This window comes from Juglans microcarpa x Juglans regia, chromosome 2D (genome assembly GCF_004785595.1).
Source record: "Juglans microcarpa x Juglans regia isolate MS1-56 chromosome 2D, Jm3101_v1.0, whole genome shotgun sequence".
Lineage (NCBI taxonomy): Eukaryota > Viridiplantae > Streptophyta > Magnoliopsida > Fagales > Juglandaceae > Juglans > Juglans microcarpa x Juglans regia.
Genome location: NC_054596.1, coordinates 15767745 through 15791919, shown reverse-complemented (window position 1 = coordinate 15791919; position 24175 = coordinate 15767745). Strand labels below are relative to the sequence as shown.

At 35.4% G+C, this 24175-nt stretch overlaps 4 protein-coding genes and 1 long non-coding RNA gene across 8 annotated transcripts in view; 4 read left to right on the top strand and 1 right to left on the bottom strand.

Annotated features, from left to right (window-relative positions):
• The window catches only part of LOC121250076, an 18722-nt gene extending 1720 nt beyond the window's left edge, over positions 1 to 17002 (bottom strand). Inside the window, exons 1-2 of one of the 4 annotated variants that reach the window (XM_041149000.1) lie at positions 16992 to 17002; positions 545 to 858 (exon numbers count right to left, since the gene is read on the bottom strand). In XM_041149000.1, the coding sequence (XP_041004934.1) occupies positions 545 to 845 (301 nt within the window). In that variant the 5' untranslated portion in view covers positions 846 to 858; positions 16992 to 17002. Of the gene's footprint in view, positions 1 to 544; positions 969 to 16991 lie in introns of those variants that run through there. The other 3 variants (XM_041149001.1, XM_041149002.1, XM_041148999.1) reach the window with 3 other exon arrangements.
• On the top strand, positions 1137 to 4946 carry LOC121249297. The gene is made up of 5 exons (XM_041148005.1): positions 1137 to 1154; positions 1204 to 1492; positions 3968 to 4028; positions 4602 to 4715; positions 4803 to 4946. Exons 1-5 carry the CDS (start codon positions 1137 to 1139, stop codon positions 4912 to 4914), a joined length of 594 nt encoding a protein of 197 aa, XP_041003939.1. The 3' UTR covers positions 4915 to 4946.
• Positions 5145 to 6318, top strand: LOC121250077. The gene is made up of 6 exons (XR_005937700.1): positions 5145 to 5260; positions 5411 to 5480; positions 5586 to 5659; positions 5756 to 5851; positions 5943 to 6038; positions 6197 to 6318. It is a non-coding gene; the product is annotated as an uncharacterized LOC121250077 (long non-coding RNA).
• LOC121250074 (bifunctional riboflavin biosynthesis protein RIBA 1, chloroplastic-like) lies at positions 9881 to 14492 on the top strand. Its single transcript, XM_041148997.1, has 7 exons — positions 9881 to 10003; positions 10263 to 10647; positions 10732 to 10953; positions 11656 to 11978; positions 12073 to 12202; positions 13250 to 13546; positions 14158 to 14492. Exons 1-7 carry the CDS (start codon positions 9957 to 9959, stop codon positions 14392 to 14394), a joined length of 1641 nt encoding a protein of 546 aa, XP_041004931.1. The 5' UTR covers positions 9881 to 9956; the 3' UTR covers positions 14395 to 14492.
• LOC121250072 (ATP-dependent RNA helicase DEAH11, chloroplastic-like) lies at positions 16834 to 24175 on the top strand. Its single transcript, XM_041148994.1, has 4 exons — positions 16834 to 17898; positions 18921 to 22059; positions 22605 to 23879; positions 23964 to 24175. The coding sequence occupies exons 1-3, from the start codon at positions 17011 to 17013 to the stop codon at positions 23816 to 23818; spliced, it is 5241 nt and encodes a 1746-aa protein (XP_041004928.1). The 5' UTR covers positions 16834 to 17010; the 3' UTR covers positions 23819 to 23879; positions 23964 to 24175.

Genomic DNA, 24175 nt, shown 5'->3' with positions numbered 1-24175 from the left:
AGGAAACCAAAGATCTCGCTCTTCTTGATTTCAAAAAAATATACAATGAAAAAGAAGAGCACCACTGGTTTTGATAATGATGCCCATAATCATATTTAGGGATTGGGTTGTCCGTATATTGTGTTCAATGTCAGATTTTGATAGCCACTGGAAATCTCATCCACTTCGTGACTGTATCATTTTAAATTTGATGTAAATCTAGTGCATGGATTTTTTAAATGAAGTTCTTTATACTATCGAAAGAAAATTGAGGACATTTTAATTTTACGTTCATACAGTTTTAGGTGGCATCAGTTCTTTCCCATCAGTTCTTTACCTTCTCCATATGTTCTCGAGAACCCAACAGAGCATAAGACCCATTATCCAGCCATACAACAACATTAACAATTCCAACCGAAAGAAAGTAGGAAAAGAAGTAAAAGTTTATTAAATAATAATGTTCTTTCATTTTTCCACATCCTCGTGGAACCAAACAGAGCATGATCAGAAACCCTTCACACTTTCGAAAAAACAAAGAACTAGAAAGAGAGTAAAACAAATTTACGCTTCGTGCCAACTTTGACGAGCTTCCCATCAACGACAAGCGCGTCTTGATCGTCCTTCCCGGTGGGAAAGCCTCTGGCAGAGAAGAAAGACAGAAGGGAGTTCCAGGTGACTGAGGAGGCGATAAGATCAATCCCTCTGCCTATAAAGTGACTGTTGAGCTTCAAGGTTGCAGGGTCGAGCCCAAAGGTCGTGGCTATGGATCCCAAGTCCAGCCTCTGCTCTTCCCACACCACGAACGGGACTGTCTTGGCTAGCAAGGGGCAGAAAAGCCTTACGGTTCTTGCTTCGCTGCCACCCATTCCTTCTCTCTCTCTGTGTATACAAGTGAGGTAAAGTTGTTTTCTGATCGGTGAATAGGCGTTGCTGTCATTGTTCTAACGTGTTCTGGAACTGTCTGAAGCAAACTAGCATAGTCATCATCTAAACAGGAAAGGAAAATCTATAATCTTATATGTAATAAGGGCAGCTGTCGTCTATCTCTTATTTCTAATTTTGCCCTTTATTTCGTATTTCTTTACGTTTCTGTCCCTCAGTTCTAACATTTATACCAATTTCAACCCTGCTTTTGAAGCAGGCAGCTGTTGTCTAACATGTTGTTTTCCTATTTTGCCTTTCATTTTCTATATCTTTTCCTGCTCTGTCCTTGACTTCTCCTAGGTTCTGGTTTTATTTTTCGCTTTGGACCTTTTTTTTCCGTCGTTATCTTTAACTGCCCTTTTCTTCCCCTTTCCCAATTCCTGTGTTTTAATCTCATCTCTGATTTCTTTTTCCCACTGCTTCTACCGCTTCGTTTATTTTCTACTGTTTTCCTCTTATCAGATTCTATTTTGTTTTTTCTGTTTTCCACCGCCTGCCGCTTGGTATAAGAGTGATTTCCATCTCTTTATTGCCTCCCAAATCTGTTTCTTCGCTTTTGGGTTCGCCTCTCAGCTCTCCAGTTTCACAGGTATGAATTTTATGTTGATTATTTTGGTAAATATTTCTGACTATTTCTTCAGTTATTTATTTCTATATGCAATACTAAATTGTTAGAAATAAATAAAAAAAGTCTACTATAAATTTTTTTGGGATGAATGGACGAAAAAAATCAAAACGAAAGAACAACAATAAAAAGTTACTTGAATATTGGGATTTAGAAAACTAAATTTAGTTGAGAAAGAGATGACTGAATCTGATCAGGTTCGCCATTTTTTATTGTATTGCTGTTTCTGGCTCCTTTATCTAGATAAAAAAACAAAATAAAAGTAAGATTCTCAGATATGAACAATATTGCAGTGACATGCAAGAAAGAAATAAAATAAAAAAAATCAAAACATGTAATACATTTGTACATAGATTCGTTAAACTCAAAAGAAAACTCATACTAATAGAAAAAAGTTCATAGATCACAAAAATTTACCACCTCGATATAGTCTTAGATCAGACCAGAACAAATATGAGAACGAAATATCCCAAACCATATAATACACGTCTAGATGAATAAGGATTGAAACAAGAAAACTTTTCCAAACAGAGAACTTGCACAAAACCTCAAATGACAATCAAATCACTATGCTCAATATCGATGAAAAAATTGATACCAAAAAATGTATAACGAAGCAGAGATGAGATTAACAACAAATTTAGAGAAAGAAAAATAAAAGCAACGAAAATTACAGTTGTGCAAAAAAAAAAATAAAAAAAAAAAAAAACCTTGGACCTGTGAAGTTAGGGAAAAAAAAAAAAACTTCAATGAAAATACCAGCACAATAAATCACTATATAAGTAGTTGAAGAAATCATAAGAAAAACACTAGACAGACAGCAGCAACGAAAAGAAAATCTTTTGCAGATCTGGAAAATAAAAATTAGTACAGCAAAAAAGTTACATCTGCAGAAAAAATAGGAAATATATAAAACAACAGATCTGAAGAAAAAATTCCTCAGATTTATAGTAAAGCGTGTAAATATCTTTAGATTTATAAACGTAAATCTAAACAAAAAAAAAAAAAGTTTTAAGCATGGAGAATGGGAAGTAATGGATGCGATGTTCATCATCTCTGTTGCACAAAGAAAAAAATTGTTTTTTCTTGGCCGGGTGATATGGAGTCAGGCTGTGCAAAACGGAGCTGTTATGTTGGTGTCGCGGTTGATGCGTCTGAGAGTAGAAGCGAGATAAGGAGAGAAAGAAAGAGCTATGAGAGTGGAGGCAAAAGCAGAAGAGAAAGATAGAGAGGAGAGAAGAGAAAAAAAGTGTCAGCAGTGAGAGGGAAGACGAGAATAATTTATACCCCACATGTTATAGTTGGTGAAAAATATTTTTGGGCTACCGTACGTGTGACAAACTATACTCCACATGTTATAGTTGATGAAAATTTATATATTATTGAATATTATACTTGAAATCTATTAATAATTATTGAATATTATATTTTATATTATCAAAGAATTCTATATTTATGAGGTTATTAATGTTATTATTAATAAGACCATTAATAACAAATTCTATCTCCCACTGTATTATATTCTGTTTAATTTCCAATTTTATAAATACCCATGTTATTGATTATATATGTTCTCACGCTTAGTATTTTATTATGGCCTCATTCAATAAATATAATTTCTAATTTCATTATATTCTACGCTTTTATGTGTTCTTTGTCGCAGATCAGCTGGTTCTATTCTTATCTTGCTCATTATCATTTCACTATCTATTCATCTGCACCATTTCCACTATTCAATTATTTGTCCTCTACTTCGGTATTTTTTTTGTCCTTTTTATGCTAAATATGCTTGTTGTATTTATTCTGTAATAATTATTCTATTTATTCTAGCTCCATATTTAGATTATTTAATTTAATGGCATGCATAGATTTGTTTTTTTTTTTTAAATAAATGTTTATTTCTTCTGCTTTAAATATAAATAATTCTTATATTGTTTACATTTATATCTTCATGTATCTATATGTGTGTGTGTGTGTGTGTATTTGATACATAATGTTTGTTGTCATTCTTAATATTTTATTATAGTATCATTCATAAATAAAATCCTAATTTTATTATTTTTTGTTTCTTGATATATTATTTGTCATGAATCAGTTGGTTATGTTCTTATCTTGCTCTATGATATTTCACTAACTGCTCATCTGTGCTATTCCTACCATTCATTTATTTCTCCTCTACTTTGTGGTATTTTTTATCACTTTTATTTGAAGTATGTTTTTTATATTTATTTTGTAATATTTATTTTGTTTATTCATATGTCATATTTAGAATAGTTAATTTAAAGCCCCGTTTAGAGATTTTTTTAAAAAATAAATGTTTCTTTTTCTTGCTTAAATATAAATAATTACTATATGGTCTATGTTACATCAAATTCTGAATATATTGGATGGATCTTAGAAATCAATTAATGGGGAACTATATAATTAATTGAATTCTGGACAGTGGCTTGCTCTGGCTAAAGAGCGGAAGTAGCTCTCAGTTGAAACCACTGCAGACCAGGTATGGTCATCAGAGCTATGCTGTTTAAGTCATTGTTTAAAGAATATAGATGCATGTTATGTGCCTGAGTAGTTTGGTGCTACTTGCAGTTGAGACTTTAAGCACATTTTTGCTACTGTGTGCACGTTTATGTCAAAATGATAATTCAATGGTGAATACTTAAACATTTTAGGTGGTAGAAAATCTGGATGAAAAAATGTGAAATATTTGTTAGTAAGCGTAGTGTATTCTCAGCTTTTCAATGATTCCAAGGTGCATTAGATATTCTATTTTTTGTTCTTTAGATTTCGTTAGGGACTGATATTATGTTTGTTGACATAAATCTTTACAGGATCCACTTGTAACTAGAGGATGTTGAGAAGTACCTTTCCGGGTTCATAAAAGTGGACGACAATTGATACTCAATGAAAATCTTTTTTGAGATAAGGAAGCAAAAGTATCTTGAGGCATTGGATAAGTAAGCTTCCAAGTTTTAGGTTATTAATTATCTAAGCGTCGGTTTTATGAGAAGTGATTGTTTGTCTTTGGAGATTCTGTGGCATATAGCATGTGAATGAGACTGTTTTTTGATAGGCATGATCGTTCCAAGGCTGTGGATATATTAGTAAAGGATTTGAAAGTTTTTGCCACATTTAATGAAGAGCTTTTCAAGGAAATCACTCAGCTCTTGACATTGGAAAATTTCAGGTATGATGAATTTGTGTTCAACTTTTCCCCCTTACATTTGAAATCAACTATAGAAAATGTTGTCAAAATAGACTTGTTGTATCACAGAGAAAATGAGCAACTTTCCAAATATGGAGATACCAAATCTGTTAGAGCAATCATGTTGGTGGAGCTTAAAAAATTAATTGAAGCAAATCCTTTATTCCGTGATAAATTGTAATTCCCAAACCTTAAAAATTCAAGGTTACAGACTCTCATCAACCAAAAGTAACTCATTTAAAGATGCTTTAGTCTTCTCACCAACAAACCTTACTTCTTGGTTGGCTCTCTTTTAAAACCTCTTGATTTTATCTATAAATATTTAAGCTTGCTATCAAGTGTTGTAAATGTTATATTTCCTAACTACAAATGTTTGGTGTTTTATATCCATTGAATATTTTGCATGTTGTGTTTCAGTTGGTACTAATGTTGGGGACATTGGGTTGTGGGAAGTTGGTTATAGGGAGCGGTTAGTTTTGAGGAATTTCAAAGTTTGGGATCTCAGTGCATGTTCAATGCCTCTGCAGGTGTGTCCCTTCTTTTTTTTTTTCTTTCATTAACGATAAAAGTTAATGTTAGTGTTTTATCCTTAATGCCTATAATAGTAGAGTAATTGGAACTTGTTTACCAATAAAAAAATTGTAGAGTAATTGGAACTGATATTGATGAATTTTCAGGCAGCTCTGGTTAAAGATCCTGGTGTATCTGTTAACCGTGTGATTTGGAGCCCTAACGGTTCTTTGTTTGGTATGCTTAATACATTGGAGTTTTTCACTCCATGTACACAACTAATATATATCTTAAAGGTGAACTAGACAATTAGATGATGTCTTCTTTCTATTCCAATTACAGGAGTTGCATAGTCCAGGCACATCATTCAAATATATTCTTATCACGGGAATGATAATATACAGTAGTACCTGGAGGTATATCTAATATAAATTTTTTTGTTTCATTCTTTTTGCACTTTAACTTCTGTGGTATTTGAGATGCTATACTTTACTTTAAATTTGCTGATATAGATTGATGCTCATGTTGGCGAAGTAAATGACATCGCATTCTCCCATCCAAACAAGCAACTTTGTCTGATAACCTGTGGTGACGATAAGACCATCAAGGTCGGTTGGTCTTGTTGCATGTTTGGTCGTTTTGATGTTTTAAGTTGAGGTAAATTTGTCATTCCTTCCTAATCTTGTTTGGTAATTGTAGGTGTGGGATGCCACTACTGGTGCAAAGCAGTATACGTTTGAAGGTCATGAGGCTCCTGTTTATTCTGTCTGTCCTCACTATAAGGAAAACATTCAGGTATCATTTTCATTTGTGATTTTTTTTTTTTTTTTCTGATTGTTTTAGTTGAATGCTTTGAGCTTATTGTGGTTATTGGTTTGGCCTTCCTTTCATGGATTCTTCCTTAAGTCCCAATATTTTTGTTCCTAACATCATTTTTGTGCCTTTATGCTTAGTTTATCTTTTCAACTGCACTGGATGGAAAGATAAAAGCATGGTTGTATGACAACTTGGGATCTCAAGTTGATTATGATGCTCTTGGTCGCTGGTGCACGACAATGGCTTACAGTGCCGATGGTACCAGGTAATAAAATGGACCGGTTGTGTTGGTGCTGATTGTCCTTTGCTCTTTGGTGGGGGCATGGTCAACTAAATAGGGTTTTATTTTTTTAACCTTTGTTTTTTTAAATAGGCAACTTCCAATGTGTACTTTTACATCTGTTTTTTCTGTATTCTGAACTATCCATTGTTTGGTTGGTTTATTTTTTTTTTAGGAAATTTGGACTGTGATCCAGTTTTTTGGGTTTGGTCTCTAAAAAAAAAAAAGAGATGACTTTCAATTTTTTTTGCATGTTATGTTCTGGTTGTTTTTTTTTTCTTTACTTAATCTGATTTGTTGGTTTGTTTCTTGCAAGGAATTTGGACTTTTTGGTTTGAAGTTTATGCTGCTTTGAGGTTTATTCATAGTTCATAATTTAGGATTTTATTTTACTTTTTTACTTTGTTTACTCCAATGTTTGGTTGCTGAGAAAAATATAGGGAAATAGAAAAAGGTAATATCAGTAATGAAAGTGTGGTGTGTCTTTGTGTTTTGAACTTAAGTGCCTGTGAGGTATTTGACTGCTACGTTCCATCCTACTAACTGAATACCAAACAATATGCAGTTTACATACATATGTGCATGTTCACACCTTATAAAACACATCATGATATACTCAGTTCATTCTTTCATGTAGAGATGGGGAACGAGTACATATCAAATGGTTCATCAGATTCAAGTATCATGCTATCATACCAAATGGATGTGTTTGGCCTGGAGGAGCACTATAAATTTTTTATCCTAATTTGATCGAATAGATATGTTTCGAATTATGAGTATAAAATTAGTTGAAGAGGTATTGCATGTGTTGCTGGATCATAATGACCTTCCTGTCTTAAGATGATTGTTTTAATTTGAAGTACATAGTTTTTTATTGAACTTAAATTGCTGGTTAGACTTTCTTAGTGGTTACTCTTTGAGATTGATTTTTCCTCCCCGAATGGAATTCTGTATCACACGTAGAGAATGATAGAGTGTTTACTATATGGTGAACACAAGTATTTCGTCTTTGTTATTATGGCATGCATATTATTTTATTATTAGGTTATTTTCTCTTAATTTCTTATTACATGTTTTTACAAGAAATTTTTATTTTTAAGAATATTTTTCATGTTTTTGCAATTGGGCACACGTGCATTGCACTTGTTTGCCCTTACTAGTATTCTCTTGTTTGGGAATTCGAAAAATCCTCGAGTTTTCTTAAAAAATTTCAACCATCTCATTCATTTTTCACTTCCACGCGTGAGGAAAAATTTTAGAGATAAGCTCCGTATCACTATATATCACTTAAAAATATATAATTTTATTTTATTTTTTTTATTTTTTAAATATAAAATATAAAAATATATATTTTTAAATAATGTATAGAGATGAAAGACTTTTGTACAGTACAACTCAAAGTTAAAACACAACAACTAGGAGTGAAACATTTCCGATCTTGACCTAAAAATCAATTGGACTAAATGGTTTGGTCAGGACTAGACCAGATCGAAAATTGGTATGGTCGGTCCACAATTTGTGGGATCGAAGGGGTTCGATCTGGTCTCGGGGTCTATAAGTTTTGGATTAGACCGGACCGAAACCAACCGTTGGAAATATATATTTTTTAAAAATATAATATATTATTTTTATATAGTAATTATAAAAGTTAATTATGTAACTTTCATCTAATATATTATCATTGATAGTATAAAATGTTAAATAATATATGTTATCAATTAATAATGTATCATAAATTATATGATAATATATTTAGATACATAATACATTCATACATATTCTACTATTTACACTTAATTAAAGTAATTAAGTTATTTTTTTAAATACCTAAGTTGCAAGTAAGAATAAATAATCTATGTACAATGAAATTATTTGATATATATTAACTATATATAAAATGTAGAAAATTATTAATAATGATACATATTAAAGAGTAAAGTCTAAGTTTGTAAATAATAACTATCAATATCATAATATATAATTATAGTTAAACAACTTTTTAAGTTAGTTACATAATCAACGTTAATAATTCACTTAATCTTAGTAATTTAAATAATTTTTTTATTAATTTATTTGCAAGAAAAAAAATGAAAAAAATAAATAAAATAATTAGACCTAATCGAACGGACCGATAGCTAACGAACCAATTTACTAGGAGTTAGCACATAATTGGTCCGGTCTAATCTATCTGTTTGATCTACTACTTTGTATTCGCAATTGACTACCATTTTTATTTAGATAAATCATATTCAGCAGTTTTACATCACATACCTGCTTTTATATTTTATCTTTTTATTTATTTTCTCAGTAAGTATGTGTTGTAGAGCTAGTGAGTAGAACAACTCCTTTATTCTGTGCCCTAATTGAGGTAAGGTTTAAAAAGTAATCCTACACCACTCATGTTTTTAACTTTTATCTTTTTTTTTTTTTTTCAATAAATGTGTGGTGAGCTGTAGTAGAAGAACTCATTCAGAAAATTTTCAAACTATGAAGGAGTTTTCCTCCTTAATTTCCATTTAAAATACAACTGTTAATGATGTAGTGTTAAAAAAAGAAAAAGAAAAAAACACAGATAGGTAGGAATTCACGATTTTTTTACGGGAGTGTTTAAGTTTTATGCCCTTCATCGCATTGTTCAACTGTAAAATGTTTCAATTACTGCCCAAACTATCAATATTGTTTTTTTCAAAAATGAAATGTTTAGGGTATTGAGTGAAAAATAGATGATAATTTATCGGGAAAAGGTGTTACTACCCTATACTTTAATATATATATTTTTTTGTAAGCATAGCTTTTATCTTCTTATTTGTAAGTTCTTATGTTTTTTATGTTTTTTATGTTTTTGGTTTATTTTATTTCAAGTTTTTATTTAATATGGTTTTAAATTTTTAAAAATACTTTAATATTTTTGATGACATGCTTCGTAATATAATTAACAATTTTCTAATAATATAATGATGGGGGATCAATTCAATGTTTTTAAAATTAATATTAAAAAATTTAGTTAAAAAAAATAGAGATATTCTATTAAGAGATTTGTTACTTATCATCCCCACACATCATATTTATTTTTTTAAAATTTTTTTTATTCTTCCTAAATTAATTGAATTCTTCTACTCATAATCTATGCACCATATTTTTTGTAAGAAAAAAAAGTAAAAAATTATTTGTGGTGTATGATATGAGGATGATGAGTAGAAGAGTAATGTTATGTACAGTCGTGAAGTAAGTAAGCACCATACAATCATTTTGAAAAAAAATAACGTTTATTATTAAAAAAATAATTTTTTTATCATGTAAATTTCACATTTACTTACATTTTTTAAAATTAATTATACGGTAGTTACATAAAATTATGGCTGTAAATCTAATTTTTTGATAAAATATAAATAAATAAACCGTTTAGAATTTCTTAAAAAATTAAACCAACCAGAATCAGCGGCCACGTCAGCTGAAACTGGATGAATCCACAACAATCCACATAAGCTCCTCCCCCAACCATGATAAACATGCGCGGCCCTCTACCTCGCCCGGCCTCTTTACGTTCCATCTATACCTCTGACGCAATCACCCCCCTCAAAGCTCAGAACCCTCGCCCAGTCCTCGAAGTTTCCGCAATGGCTTCGTTCAAACATTGCTCTCCGATGGCTCCCTCCTGTTCCCAGTGAGCTTTTTCTTTACAATTCTCATCTCAAAACCCCCTTTAATTTCCCATATTTCTCTCTTTCAGTGCTAAATTGAAGAAGAAAAAAAAACACAACGAAATAATTAAAGAAAATAAGTAAAATATATGCAATTAGATCGTATGTTCTTAACTACACAAAAATTAGCATATAAAGTTTTTGTACGGGGTGACATGCGCAATTTACGTTCGTTTATGGCTAAGATTTTCTTCTTCTCATTAGGACTTTTTTATTCTTTAGAGGGCAGAGTGGTGTATATGGCGGTGCAACACCGTTTACTGCGAACTGGTATCCATGTGATCTTATTTTGGCAAATCAAACAAAAAGATTGTCTCTCAGTTTCAAAGTTAATGGAAGAGTGACGAGGGCTGCGTTAATTTCTGAAGGGCGAGACAATTTTGTGAGTAAACAGGTAGGTGAACCAAGTGGGATTCGGACACAGCCTGGTGAAATAGAGTTAGCGTTTGGAACATTAGCGGCAGAGACAATTGCCACAACAACAATAACTACTACTACTACTACTAGTGCCAGTGGTTTCTTTTCCAATGATGAGTATGATCTGGACCGGCCAACCGCCGGGTTTTCTTCTGTTCCGGAGGCGATTGAGGACATTAGGAAAGGCAAGGTTAGTACGATGGAAATGCAATACTTGTGTTTATTATTGGGAATGATAAGATAAGGTGATTAGTGATGCAGTTAATTTCTGCAGATGGTAATTGTCGTTGACGATGAAGACAGAGAAAATGAGGGAGATCTTATAATGGCAGCGTCAAAGGTGACGCCGGAGGCTATGGCATTTGTTGTCAAGCATGGAACTGGGATTGTGTGTGTGAGCATGAAAGGGGAGGACTTGGAGAGGTTGCAACTTCCGTTGATGGTGACGCAGAAGGAGAATGAAGAAAAACTTTGTACAGCATTTACTGTGTCCGTGGTATGTAGTAGACTGTTCATATATATATACACACGCGCGAATTGCTTTCCACATTGCTTAAGATGGTGTAGATTTTTTCAGAAGGCAATGGTTTTGGGGAGACAACAACATTCTCCTATTTCTTTTCTTTTGTCAATATATAGTTTTAGCATGTGAGCCTCTTCATCTTTTTATTTATCTTAATATTGGTGCATAATTTAAGTAAGGTGACCTTTCCAACCCTACCAATTAGAACATGTGGGCATGTTATTAATTTTGATGAACACTTAAGTGGCCACAATAAAGGTGACCAGATCTTGTTCCTGAACCTTCTGGTCAGTGTTGATTATGTGCAGGTGGATGCATACTTCCTTAAAGCTTAACTTTATGGTGTCCATTGAATTTCTTGTAGCGTTTCTATAAGGAAAATGGAAGAATGAGAACAATGTCTAGATGGGATTATTAAACCAATAGTTTGAACGGCTATTTGGTTTAAGGGAGGCTGACGTACCAAAACGGGCTGGTTTTGCTGATCCTAATCTACAATGGATGTTGATGGCAGTGATATAGTAGTTTATTTAATTCAAGTAATTGTTGGTTTTAATGTGTAAGTTTCTCAATGTTATTAAAGTAATATCACCTACTATATATGTCTTTAAATTGCTTGTTTCCTGTTCATAATGTTTATTTTGAAATCTGACTTCAATAGATTGGATTTCGTAGGATGCAAAACGTGGTACAACAACTGGTGTTTCAGCTCGTGATAGGGCAGCCACGGTATTGGCTCTTGCATCAAGACATTCAAAACCTGAAGATTTCAACCGCCCAGGCCATATTTTCCCCCTCAAGTACAGGGAGGGAGGGGTCTTGAAAAGAGCCGGGCACACAGAAGCTTCTGTTGATCTTGCTGTTTTGGCTGGGTTAGAACCTGTTGCCATTTTATGCGAGATTGTGGATGATGATGGCTCCATGGCTAGATTACCTAAGCTTCGCCAGTTTGCAGAGACAGAGAACTTGAAAATTATTTCCACTGCTGATTTAATAAGGTATCCAGTGAATGTGCATGTTTTCCAAAAGGAGTACCAATTGTAGATACCAAATGATCCTTTCCTCATAAAAGCTATTATTTACAATTGGCAGATACAGGAGGAAAAGAAATAAGTTGGTGGAGCGGTCTGCTGCTGCGCCAATACCCACAATGTGGGGGCCATTCCAAGCCTACTGCTATAGGTCATTGCTGGATGGCATCGAGCATATTGCCATGGTTAAAGTAAGCAGATTGTAAGAATCAGAATACATAAGTGCTAAAACTACCTTTCCTAAATTATGCAACACAAGCTTCAACTAACGTATTATGATAATTGTCAATTGAAGGATATTCCTGCAGTTACAACTGTGTTTTGAGTTATGCATAAATTTTTGCTGTATATCCTACCATCCCAATGCACACTCTTGTGGTTAACTTTCTGAAACGATTGTGCTTTCTATCCTTATTTTCATTGACTATTGTAGTTTGTATTCTGTTTCAAGTTTTGCATCTCATAGGTGTTCTTTTAATACATCTTGTATTGCATAGCATTAGTGCCTCTTTGTCACATATTTTGCTTGGTTGGGCCACCTCAAGCGGTTTAGTTGGACGTAGCCTATGTAACAGTGTACGCCCCTCTATCACATGTCTGGATTAGGTGTAAACATTGCAGAGCCACCACAGCCACAGATTATGAACTGCTTGTTTCACAAAAGACTGAAAGTGGCATTTTGTGACTTAGGGAAGTAAGATTGGAGCTAAAAAGGTTATTTGGTTTGGTGTGACGAGGTTTAAAAAGGTTTGTGCTTCTATTTACGGGTTTTACAAAGCCTTCTCATGTCTGTTTGTTTATGGGTTTGTGCTTGTTTCACATTTCTCATGTCTGTTTGTTTAAGCTTTCCATCAATACTTCGTTTCTTGTTTGGTTTCAGTAGCAGAAATCTGTCTTCTGTACAGAAACGAGGATCAAATATGTTTCTGCTCTGGCTAGATGCATGGGTTGGCCATTATTTTGCCATCAACTTATATACTCTACTTAGCCTATGTCCTTTCTTAATTTGTGCTCAAGTTCTACTCTGTCTGGGCAAAATATCTGCTATAATTCTTATTCTTTTTCTTCCTTGTTTTGAATAATTTACTATTATCTTTTCTCCCATCACATGGAAGAAAATCACCAGTTCACAAGTAATGGAAAATTGAATGTTCGCTTACAAATGAAAGGACAAAATTCTTTCTTTGACCTTCATTCAATCCTAGGAGTAATTTATAACTAGGTGCTGATATGAACAGGGCGAGATTGGGGATGGACAAGATATTCTTGTGAGGGTACATTCTGAGTGTCTCACTGGCGACATATTTGGATCAGCCAGATGTGACTGTGGAAACCAGTTGGCACTTGCAATGAAGCAAATTGAGGAAGCAGGTAGGGGTGTATTAGTCTATCTCCGTGGACATGAAGGTAGAGGAATTGGTCTGGGCCACAAGCTTCGTGCTTACAACCTTCCGGATGATGCACATGACACAGTCGAGGCAAATGAGGAGCTGGGTTTGCCTGTTGATTCTCGGGAATATGGCATTGGTGCACAGGTATTGTCTTCTTAACAATTTATTAGATCTCATCCATCCATGACCTCAGTGCCCATTTTCTTGCCTATCTGAATGGATCTATTCAGCACCCAATTAGTGGAGAATTGTGGCCATTCTGTTGCTTACTTTGTTGAAGAATTTCCACCATCTCATTATTATATTAGTCTCTTGATATTGGGATATGAAAATATTGGAAGAGATCATATTTTAACAAAAAGATTAAAAGACCTAATTTATATCTACGTGTACGCATGTCTTGTGTCTTTGGATTATTTAACGTCAGAGTTCACTTTCTCTATAATTAGGATTTCCACGCAGTTAAGTCTGATAAGGATTTACACACGTAGGATAGTGGTGTCTCTTTTATTCCTCCTTTTATTTGAATGTCTGGACCCAACAATGTTTTTATTATCAATCTGATTTTTCTTTTTCTAACTATGTAAACAATGATCTCCCTCAATAAGGTAATTTAGGTTGTTCGTGAGTTATATAATTTATGCTGATGTTGATGGTTAGACTTCCTTTATGTTCCCTCCCTCCTGGCCTTCCTCTCTCTTCCTCTTTTTTTACACAGCACCGATGCATCTTTAATCAATTCCGGTTTATTGCAGATACTTCAAGATGTAGGTGTCAGGACAATGAGGCTAATGACGAACAATCCTGCAAAGTATGTTGGTCTTAAGGGTTACGGTTTGACAATTGCAGGCAGGGTCCCATTGTTGACACCATTAACAACGGAGAACAAGAGAGATTTGGAGACTAAGCATAAGAAAACGGGGCATATCTATGGTTCGGAAAATAGTGGTCTAGTAAAAGGCATTACAGGAGAAAATGGCAATTCAAATTGAGTAATGCTAGATATAGTCTTAGGGTGTATAAGTTCCGCGCATTTCCTTTAAAAATAAGTGGGTCTATCATTAAAAAATGATTTTTTTTCACATGGGTTTTAGATTTACACCTTTTTTTCAAAAGAAATGCGCGAGATTTGCTCACCTTGGAACTGCAAATATAATTTCTTATTCAAATTTCAAGTATTAAGAGATTATCAGTGGTGTAACTGAGATATAAGCAGGTCCAGTCTAGTAGCCTCATATTAAGTGGGTACTTATCTTCCAAATATTCAGGTGGTAGAGAATTCGGTTCTATTTAATGAGTTGCAACTTTGGATCCAAATAGTTTCCAATATTATTTCTCAATCAAAGTGCTTGTTATTATTTTTTATTTTCTAAAAAAAAAATATTATTTTTAGGTATGCCATCAGATGGTTGTTTCTCTTTCAGTCTTTCTTGGATAATGGAAAGTGTATTTTCTCGCTCATAAAATTCGAATCATAGACATTGAATGGCAAGAGTATCCGATATGTATGCTCTCTCCATGTATAAAATTCAAAATTTTGGAAGTTGATAATTTTAGATACTAGATCCATTTAAAAAAAATTAATAATGCAGATATTTTCTATGCGCCCAATATTTAATCAAATAAAAAATATATATTATAATACAAAATTTTTAATGATTTTAGAGTTATTATATTATCAAGTCAGTGTGTAGAACATATAATTTATATTACTTAAATAAGAAGATTTGATTTATACAATTTAAAATTTAAAATTTAGCTTTTAAATTAAGTTATATTATATAATCATTCTATTAAATTTGCTTTACATATCAGCTCCAAAAAAAAAAAAAAAATCATTTTCTTATAAAAGAAAAAGAAAAAGTTATGATCATTAGTATTCTTTTTTCTTTTCGTAAAACGACGAACTTTGATGGACTACACCTTCTTTAGATGCCAACGTAAAGCTTATGTGGCGTGGGGCCGCCAATGGACCAATACAGGCAACAGCTTAGTGGTTAAGTTTTTTCAAGGTGCGCCTTTTCTTTTATTACATGTACTAATATTATGTTTGATTGAAGGATAGAATTTATGGCGTAAAAACGTTTTTCATATATGAATTGGGAACCAAATGAAATGCTTTTTCTTGCCTTTTTCTTTTGTTTTGAGATAAATATAGAACTTTATTAGTATTTATATAAACTTTATTTTTTTATTTTTTTGTTTTGAGATAAATATAAAACTTTATTTGATTACAAAGTAATTAAAAATTTTTTATTTATAAGTTAGTGTGGATATCGTACAAATCAAATATTGTCATGTTAACGGTATCGAGAGTGTGTTAACCACACTAGCTTGCAAGTAGAACCGTTCTAAGTAATTATCCATATCTAGAATTATACATAACCAATGAGAGGATATTTTCATCTAAACGATTATTCTTCACATCTCATCTCTTAAAACTCCAAATCACAGGCTAAAATAACAAATCTATCCATAGATGAATTGAAGGGTTCATATTAAATACTCGTGTGATTTTGAGGCATGATTTTATTTTATACCTTTAAATCTCCACTTAAACGAGTAACGATATCCATAATATTCTCGAGATTGTGTTTTTAATTGATATATAAAATAAGTTCATTTATAATAAGTGAATGCTTTCGAGAATAATACTATATACTACACTTTTATCTCATTTTTATCATATTATATAAGATGTAGTATATTTATCACATCAATAAAAGATCATTTAATGACGATAAATTTACCACATCTTATATAATGAGATGAAAGTACGATGATAGTGTAGTGTATAAAATTTTCCTATTTTTAAAATACGAAACTTGGAAATTATGTCTCACAAAGTTTTCATAAGATAAATACGAAAAATAAGTTTGTCTGACTTGTATTATTATCTAACACTATGTCATACCATTAAAATTAATAGTAATATAAATAAATTTAATAAAAAATGATATTTTGTGAGAAGATAAAAGTATCAGTATTCAATCCAACAACTAATTGTCGATATATCAAGTAAATCGTATCATGCATCATTATCCATTTGATCCTTATTTTTGTTTTTATCAAATTAGGATGTGAAATTAAAATTTTGAAAATTATTTATATTTATCTACTAATTATTCGATAATAATTAAAACAAATGAAGGAAAAACATTTGAACAATGGTTCGTAGACATACCGTACAAAAGGGAATGGAAACAAAAAATGTAAAAAAAAAAAAAAAAAAAAAAAAAAAGAAAAAAAAAAAGAGAAATATATTAGTAAGAAAATAATTACATAAAAATAAATTTATAAAAATTTAAAGTTATTTTTTGAAATTTATTTATCGACACAAGGACGTGACCGTGTAACTTCTTTTTAAAGTGAAAAAGGAAGTCTACTGCTCAAAAAAAAAAAAAAAAAAAAAAAAAAAAAAAAAAAAAAAAAAAAAAGAAAAAGGAAGTCTTCTGTTCCACTGCCCACAAACTTTCTTCACTGGCAATATGTCGATGCGCAAACCAACCCTTCGGTTTCACGTTTGTCACCTTCCAACTTCTCTCTGACCGTCTCTTTCACTCTCACTCCACTACTTTCTAGGGTCCCCCCCTCTCTCTCTCTCTGCCATGAAGAAAACTTACCCTCCCGATTCCACCTTCCGGCGAACCCCGCCGCCTCACGCCACACATGCTTCTCACTCGCCGCGCAATTCCCGGCCCGCGCGGCCCCCGTACCCGCACCGGCTCCCCAATTTCCCCGCTAACAGACGTCTTGACCGTCCTCCGGAGCGAACCGCACCTCCATGCCGCCCCAACTTCTTCCTCCAGCTACGCTCCAACCGGAGAAGTCCTCAAAACCCGAATATCGAGTCCGTGATCGCACAATGCAAGCCTTCGCCGGATAATTCCAAAGTCTTTCAATCCGGTTCCGTCGCAGGATCCTTGTATTTCTCTCAATGGACCGATGTTCTAGAAGCGCTGGTCAATCTCTGGGTCTCGCGCTTCGACGGCGCCCACGGTTTCGAGCCGAGGGTTGTAAGTAACGTCTCGGTCCCGTCTGATAGCGCTGAGCTTCGGGACCGGCTTCAAACCCTATTCACGGACCGCGTGCGCTGTCTTATGGACGGGGAAGAAGTGAAGAAATGGCGTCAGAAGCTCCAGCACACGTCGGACGAGATAAAAAAAGTCACGGCTATGCTGCGTAGACCGAAACCATTCTTGAGGCGGGACCACCTCTGTAATAAGCAGGAGGGGCTAGTTGCCGAGAGGGAGTTGATTGGGAGGCGGTTGAGGGAGTTCGAGTCTGCAATGTACTGTATACTGTCTCATTTGGAAGGAAAGAGGAATGCACAGGAGGAGATTAGCGAAGAGGGCGTGGAACTGTTTATGTTCAGTGAGGTTATCGATTGGAATCAGGTTTACAGCTTGATATCACGGGAGTGTCGGCGGCTTGAGGATGGGTTGCCGATTTATGCTTACAGGAAGGAGATTCTTCAGCAAATTCATGTCCAACAGGTTTTTTTGTTTCTCTTATGATTGTCAGTTCATGGAAATTTGAGGTCATTCTTAAAGTTCTAAGAATATTTGTTGTATTTTGGCATTAACATATCTGGAGGTAATCTTCTTCGTTAGTTAGACTTACTGCTAGGGAAGGAGTTGATCAAGTTCATACTTTTTTACGAGTGTCGAGGAATATTGGTGGGGAATAGTAGTAGAGGTTGATATATTACAGAATGGATCTTTGTGGGATGTTGTGAGAAAGATAATTAGATGATAATGTATTGTGTACTGGGCGCATGGAAGAGTGATGATGGGAGAATTAAATTACCCCTAAAGTGTCTTCCTGCCTCACAGTATGGACTGGTGATAACCCACTTTGTGGACATAACGAATAACAAACTAGTAAATAGTTATATATTACTTTAAGGCAGTCAAGGCAACCTTGAGAGGAGTCAGGGACTTTGATGTGTGCTTCTGTGAAATTCCCTTCTACTTCATACCGATATTTGAATGTTATTCTCTTGTCAGACATATTTCTCACCATATAATGGGAAGAAGTATTTTTCACCATTCAACGGGAAATAGTAGATATGAGGGAAACTTTGAGAGGTGTTCAAGAATTGTGGATGCATTGTTGGTGATAATTCCTTGAATAAGGTGAACACTATGTGCATAACATGGAGAGAAAGTGGTAACTAGAACGGTTGTAAAACGGGACCTTTTTTGAAAAATAAAAATTCATGCACTATTGCAGTTGTCCTATATTTTCAGGTATTTCACTGTCATTAAAAATGGATGATGAAGCATGCATTTGAAGGCTGAATCATTTGGATGGTTGCTTCTTTATTCAGAATCATTTAATATTTATGGCGTGCTGATTACGATTAAGTTTTTTCTAGTTGGAAATGTGGATTCCTGATTTCTTAACTGTCACTAGATAACCTTTTGTTTTTACTTAAGTGACTGTCACTAGATAACTGAATCGATTTGCTATTGATATCTGGTTTTGGCCTTTCTTCTGACCACCATTTGCACAGATAATGGTATTGATTGGAGAGACTGGCTCTGGGAAGAGTACACAATTAGTTCAATTTCTTGCAGACTCAGGAGTTGCTGGTGATAAATCCATTATATGTACTCAGCCTCGCAAGATTGCTGCCGTCTCATTGGCAGATAGGGTCAGGGAAGAAAGTATTGGGTGTTATCAAAACAAATCAATCATTTTCTATCCAACATCTTCATTCATTCGGACATTTGATTCCGACGTAGTATATATGACGGACCACTGCTTACTGCAGCATTACATGAATGATAATAATTTATCTGGGATATCATGTATCATAGTTGATGAGGCTCATGAGAGGAGCTTGAATACCGATCTCCTCCTGGCATTGATCAAGAGTTTATTGTGTCGAAGAATTGATATACGGCTTATTATAATGTCTGCTACTGCAGATGCAAACCAGCTCTCAGAGTACTTTTTCAAGTGTGGAATTTTTCATGTGGTGGGAAGAAACTTTCCAGTTGATATTAGATATGTCCCTTGTGCGACGGAAGGAATATATGTTTCTGGTTTTGTTGCTTCATATGTGTCTGAGGTTGTGAGGATGGCAACTGAAGTTCACATAAACGAGAAAGATGGAACAATTCTTGCATTTCTAACTTCTCAGATGGAAGTAGAATGGGCTTGTGGAAAGTTCAATGCTCCCTCTGCAGTTGCATTAGCTTTACATGGGAAACTTTCTTCTGAAGAACAATTTCGTGTTTTCGAAGACCTCCCTGGAAAAAGAAAAGTCATATTTGCTACAAATGTTGCAGAGACAGCGCTGACAATTCCTGGGGTCAAATACATAATTGATTCTGGCATGGTTAAAGACAGTAAATTTGAACCTGGCAGTGGCATGAATGTCCTGAAGGTTTGCAGGATCAGCCAGAGTTCTGCTAATCAACGAGCTGGGCGTGCTGGGAGAACTGAGCCTGGAAGGTGTTATAGACTCTACTCAGCTTCTGATTATGAATCTATGCCTCTTCACCAGGAACCTGAGATTCGAAGAGTTCACCTTGGAGTTGCAGTTCTTAGGATCCTTGCTTTAGGTGTCCAGAATGTACAGGACTTTGACTTTGTTGATGCTCCAAGTGCTAAAGCTATTGAGTTAGCCATCAGAAATCTTTTTCAGTTAGGAGCTATTACACGGAGTAATGGTGCTCTGCAATTAACCAACAATGGTAGGTCTTTGGTTAAATTGGGTGTTGAGCCTCGGCTTGGTAAGCTGATCCTGGGCTGCATTGATCATCGTTTGTGTCGGGAGGGAGTTGTTCTTGCTGCTGTAATGGCAAATGCCAGTAGCATATTTTGTAGAATTGGTAATGATGAAGATAAACTCAAATCTGATTGCCTTAAGGTGCAATTTTGTCATCACAATGGTGACCTCTTTACTCTTCTATCTGTTTACAAAGAATGGGAGGTTGTGCCTCAAGATAGGAAAAACAAGTGGTGTTGGGAAAACAGCATCAATGCCAAATCCATGCGTAGATGTCAAGATACAATCAAGGAAATAGAATCTTGTCTTCAACGTGAGCTTCATGTTATTACTCCCAGTTACTGGATGTGGGATCCTCATAGGTCGACTGAGCATGATAAAAATATGAAAAAGGTGATACTCTCTTCCCTTCAAGAAAATGTAGCCATGTACTCCGGGTATGATCAACTTGGTTATGAAGTCGCACTTACTGGACATCATGTCCATCTGCATCCTTCAAGTTCTTTACTAATATTCAGTCAGAAGCCTAGTTGGGTAGTTTTCGGGGAAATCTTATCAATTTCTAATGAATATCTAGTTTGTGTAACTGCTGTTGACATTGAGTCTTTGTCTACTCTCTACCCTCCCCCTCTGTTTGACGTGTCTATGATGGAAAGCCGGAGGTTGCAGGTGAGGGTGTTGACCGGATTTGGTACTACTCTCCTGAAAAGATTTTGTGGGAAGTCCAACAGTAATCTGCATCGTCTTGAATTGTGTATACGAACCGAATGCATGGATGATCGTATTGGCATTGAAGTCAATATTGACCTGAATGAGCTTCGGGTATTTGCCACTTCAGAAGGTATGGAAAAGGCTTTTAGTTTTGTCAATGGCGCATTGGAGTATGAACGGAAGTTGATGCTTAGTGAATGCATGGAGAAATGCTTATACCATGGACCTGGTGTCTTGCCTCCTATCGCACTGTTTGGAGCTGGTGCAGAGATCAAGCATTTGGAGCTTGAAAAGAGATGTTTGACTGTTGATGTGTATCATTCAAATATAGATGCAATTGATGATAAGGAGCTTATAATGTTTCTTGAGAAGTTTGCCTCTAGTAGTATCTGTGCTATCCACAAGTTCACAGGCATTGGACTGGATAGTTGTGACAAAGAGAAGTGGGGCAGGGTAACATTTCTTACTCCTGGTGCTGCTACAAAGGCTGCTGAACTAAATGGAGTTGAAGTCAATGGCTCTTTGGTAAGGGTAGTTCCTTCACAGACATCATTGGGAGGGGATCATAAAATGTTTTCATTTCCTGCTGTTAAAGCTAAAGTTTATTGGCCACGTAGGCCCAGTAAGGGGTTTGCAATTGTAAAAGGCGAGGTGCATGATGTTCAGTTCATGGTTAATGATTTCTATAACCTGCTGATAGGAGGAAAGCGTGTTCGTTGTCAACGTAGCAACAAGTCTATGGATAGTGTTGTGATAAATGGAATTGATACAGAGCTTTCAGATGCTGAAATTCTTGAAATATTGAGGTCTGCTACAAATAGGAGAATCCTTAATTTTTTCCAGGTGAGAGGAGATGCTATAGAAAATCCACCAAGCAGTGCATGTGAGGAGGCACTTCTAAAAGAAATCTCTCCATTTATGCTTAAGAGGAACCCTCACTCTAATTGTTGCCAAGTCCAGGTCGTCCCACCTGAACCAAAGGATGCTTTCATCAAAGCTTTTATCACTTTTGATGGAAGATTGCATCTTGAGGCGGCAAAAGCTTTGGAGCAACTGCAAGGGAAAGTATTGCCTGGTTGTCTTTCATGGCAGAAGATAAAGTGCCAGCAGTCATTTCATAGCTCCTTGTCATGCCCTGCGCCTGTCTATTCTGTGATCAATAAGCAACTGGAATCTTTACTTGCAAGCTTCAGGCATTTAACGGGTATTTTTGGGTGCATTTACCTTCTCATATCCCACCTTTATCTGTTGCTTTTTCTTGCTTAGTTTTCCAGTTTTTGGTTCGTTGCAAGTCTTGGGATTATCTATTTTTTTTTTTTGTGCTTCTTTCTCATTCTAGTCTTGATTCCATCTTATTCTTTCAAGTGTTTTTTCCTCTGAACAGCTGTTGTGATTTATTTACCAGCTACTTCTTCTTGTTATTATTGAGATGGCGAAGTCATTTATGTACACAGCAAGCTGCACCTGATAGAATCATTTCTATCCTTCTAGTTATGAAAAGAAAAAAGAAAACTTTCCGTGGTTTCAAATATTTTCAAAAGTTTGTCAGTGTAGATTGAGCCTCGTGAAAATAGTTTTGCGATTTAATAGTTGAATTATCTTGTGATTTAGGAGTTAAATTGTTATGTTCTATAAGATACTTTTTTGGCTGATATGTATTCTTGTTAGAGTTAGCTGCATAGTCATATAGAGTCAGTATGATCTTGTTCTGCAATTACTGGGCTAACAGTTGAGTTGTATTTTTTGCAGGTGCAGAGTGCACTCTAGACAAGACTGCCAGTGGTTCCTATCGAGTGAAGATATCTGCTAATGCTACAAAAGTTGTGGCAGAACTTAGAAGACCTGTGGAAGAGCTTATGAGGGGGAAGACTATAGATGATGCCAGCCTCACCCCAACCGTTATACAGCATCTATTTTCCAGAGATGGCATCAATCTTAAGAAGTCGGTGCAACAAGAGACAGGAACCTTCATTCTTCTCGACAGGCATAGCCTTAAGGTACGGGTGTTCGGTTCCCCAGACAAGGTTGCGTTGGCACAGAAGAAATTGGTTGAATCCCTTTTGGCCCTTCATGAAAGCAAGCAACTTGAGATCCATCTCCGTGGTCGTGATCTGCCTCCCAACCTTATGAAGGAGGTAGTGCAAAAGTTTGGGCCAGACCTCCATGGGCTCAAAGGGATGGTACCTGGGGCTGCATTTACTCTCAATACTCGTCGACATGTCATATCTGTTCATGGTAGCAAAGAGTTGAAGCAAAAAGTAGAAGAGATTATTTATGAGATTGCACAGATGAGATATGATTTGGCTGAAAGGTTTGACAATGAAACTGCTTGCCCCATTTGCCTGTGTGAGGTTGAGGATGGTTACCGGCTTGAGGGCTGTGGGCATTTGTTCTGTCATTTGTGTCTTGTGGAGCAGTGTGAGTCTGCAAGTAAGAACCAGGATAGTTTCCCAATATGGTGTGCCCGTGAGGGCTGCAGGGCTCCGATTTTGGTTACGGATATGAGGTCTCTCTTGTCTAGTGAGAAGTTGGAGGATCTCTTCAGGGCATCTGTTGGGGCCTTTGTTGCATTGAGTGGGGGCACTTACAGATTTTGCCCGTCTCCTGACTGTCCTTCAGTTTTTCGAGTGGCAGATCCTGGGACTGCCGGTGAGCCATTTTTCTGTGGGGCATGTTATACTGAGACTTGTACTAGTTGCTGCCTGGAGTATCATCCGTACCTGTCGTGCGAGAGGTATCGGGAGTTCAAGGAAGATCCGGATTCATCCCTCAAGGAGTGGTGCAGGGGCAAAGAAGATGTGAAGAGCTGCCCTGTGTGTGGCTATACAATCGAGAAATTTGAAGGATGCAATCACGTTTTGTGTAGGTGTGGGAGGCACATATGCTGGGTATGTTTGGAGGTCTTTGGAACCGGTGAGGACTGCTATGACCACTTGAGAAATGTACACGGCGCCATCATATGAGGAGGCTAAGCTGCTCTGTTAATAATATTACCCCTAATTCTAACCTATGGATTTAAGTTAAGTACGTAAATATAACTTCTTCATTTTTTATTCTTTTTTCTTCTTTCTTTTTTTCCTTTTTCCTTTTTTATTTTTTAGGTAATAAGTATGTAAATATAACTAGAGTGTACATAGATCGTATACCCTATCGTGTGGAAGGTAAAGGTTGCTGCGGATGCTTGCTTCTTTTCATGTGTTCGGCGGATGCCTTTTATCTCCCATCCGTTGTCTTTCTCATGCATGCATAACATGTATGGGATGTTGCAGATGCTTCTGTACATATCTTATCTAATACATGATTGCCTTTCTTTTCCTCTC

Excerpts from the sequence above, each read along its gene's own strand:
- LOC121249297 (XM_041148005.1), top strand. Across the intron at positions 4,029-4,601 it reads TTGAAACCACTGCAGACCAG|GCATGATCGTTCCAAGGCTG; the intron begins GTATGGTCATCA and ends GTTTTTTGATAG. Across the intron at positions 4,716-4,802 it reads TTGACATTGGAAAATTTCAG|AGAAAATGAGCAACTTTCCA; the intron begins GTATGATGAATT and ends GTTGTATCACAG.
- LOC121250074 (XM_041148997.1), top strand. The coding sequence starts at position 9,957 with ATGGCTTCGTTCAAACATTGCTCTCCGATGGCTCCCTCCTGTTCCCA. Across the intron at positions 10,648-10,731 it reads AGGACATTAGGAAAGGCAAG|ATGGTAATTGTCGTTGACGA; the intron begins GTTAGTACGATG and ends TAATTTCTGCAG. Across the intron at positions 12,203-13,249 it reads AGCATATTGCCATGGTTAAA|GGCGAGATTGGGGATGGACA; the intron begins GTAAGCAGATTG and ends TGATATGAACAG.
- LOC121250072 (XM_041148994.1), top strand. The coding sequence starts at position 17,011 with ATGAAGAAAACTTACCCTCCCGATTCCACCTTCCGGCGAACCCCGCCG. Across the intron at positions 17,899-18,920 it reads AGCAAATTCATGTCCAACAG|ATAATGGTATTGATTGGAGA; the intron begins GTTTTTTTGTTT and ends CCATTTGCACAG. Across the intron at positions 22,060-22,604 it reads AAGCTTCAGGCATTTAACGG|GTGCAGAGTGCACTCTAGAC; the intron begins GTATTTTTGGGT and ends TATTTTTTGCAG.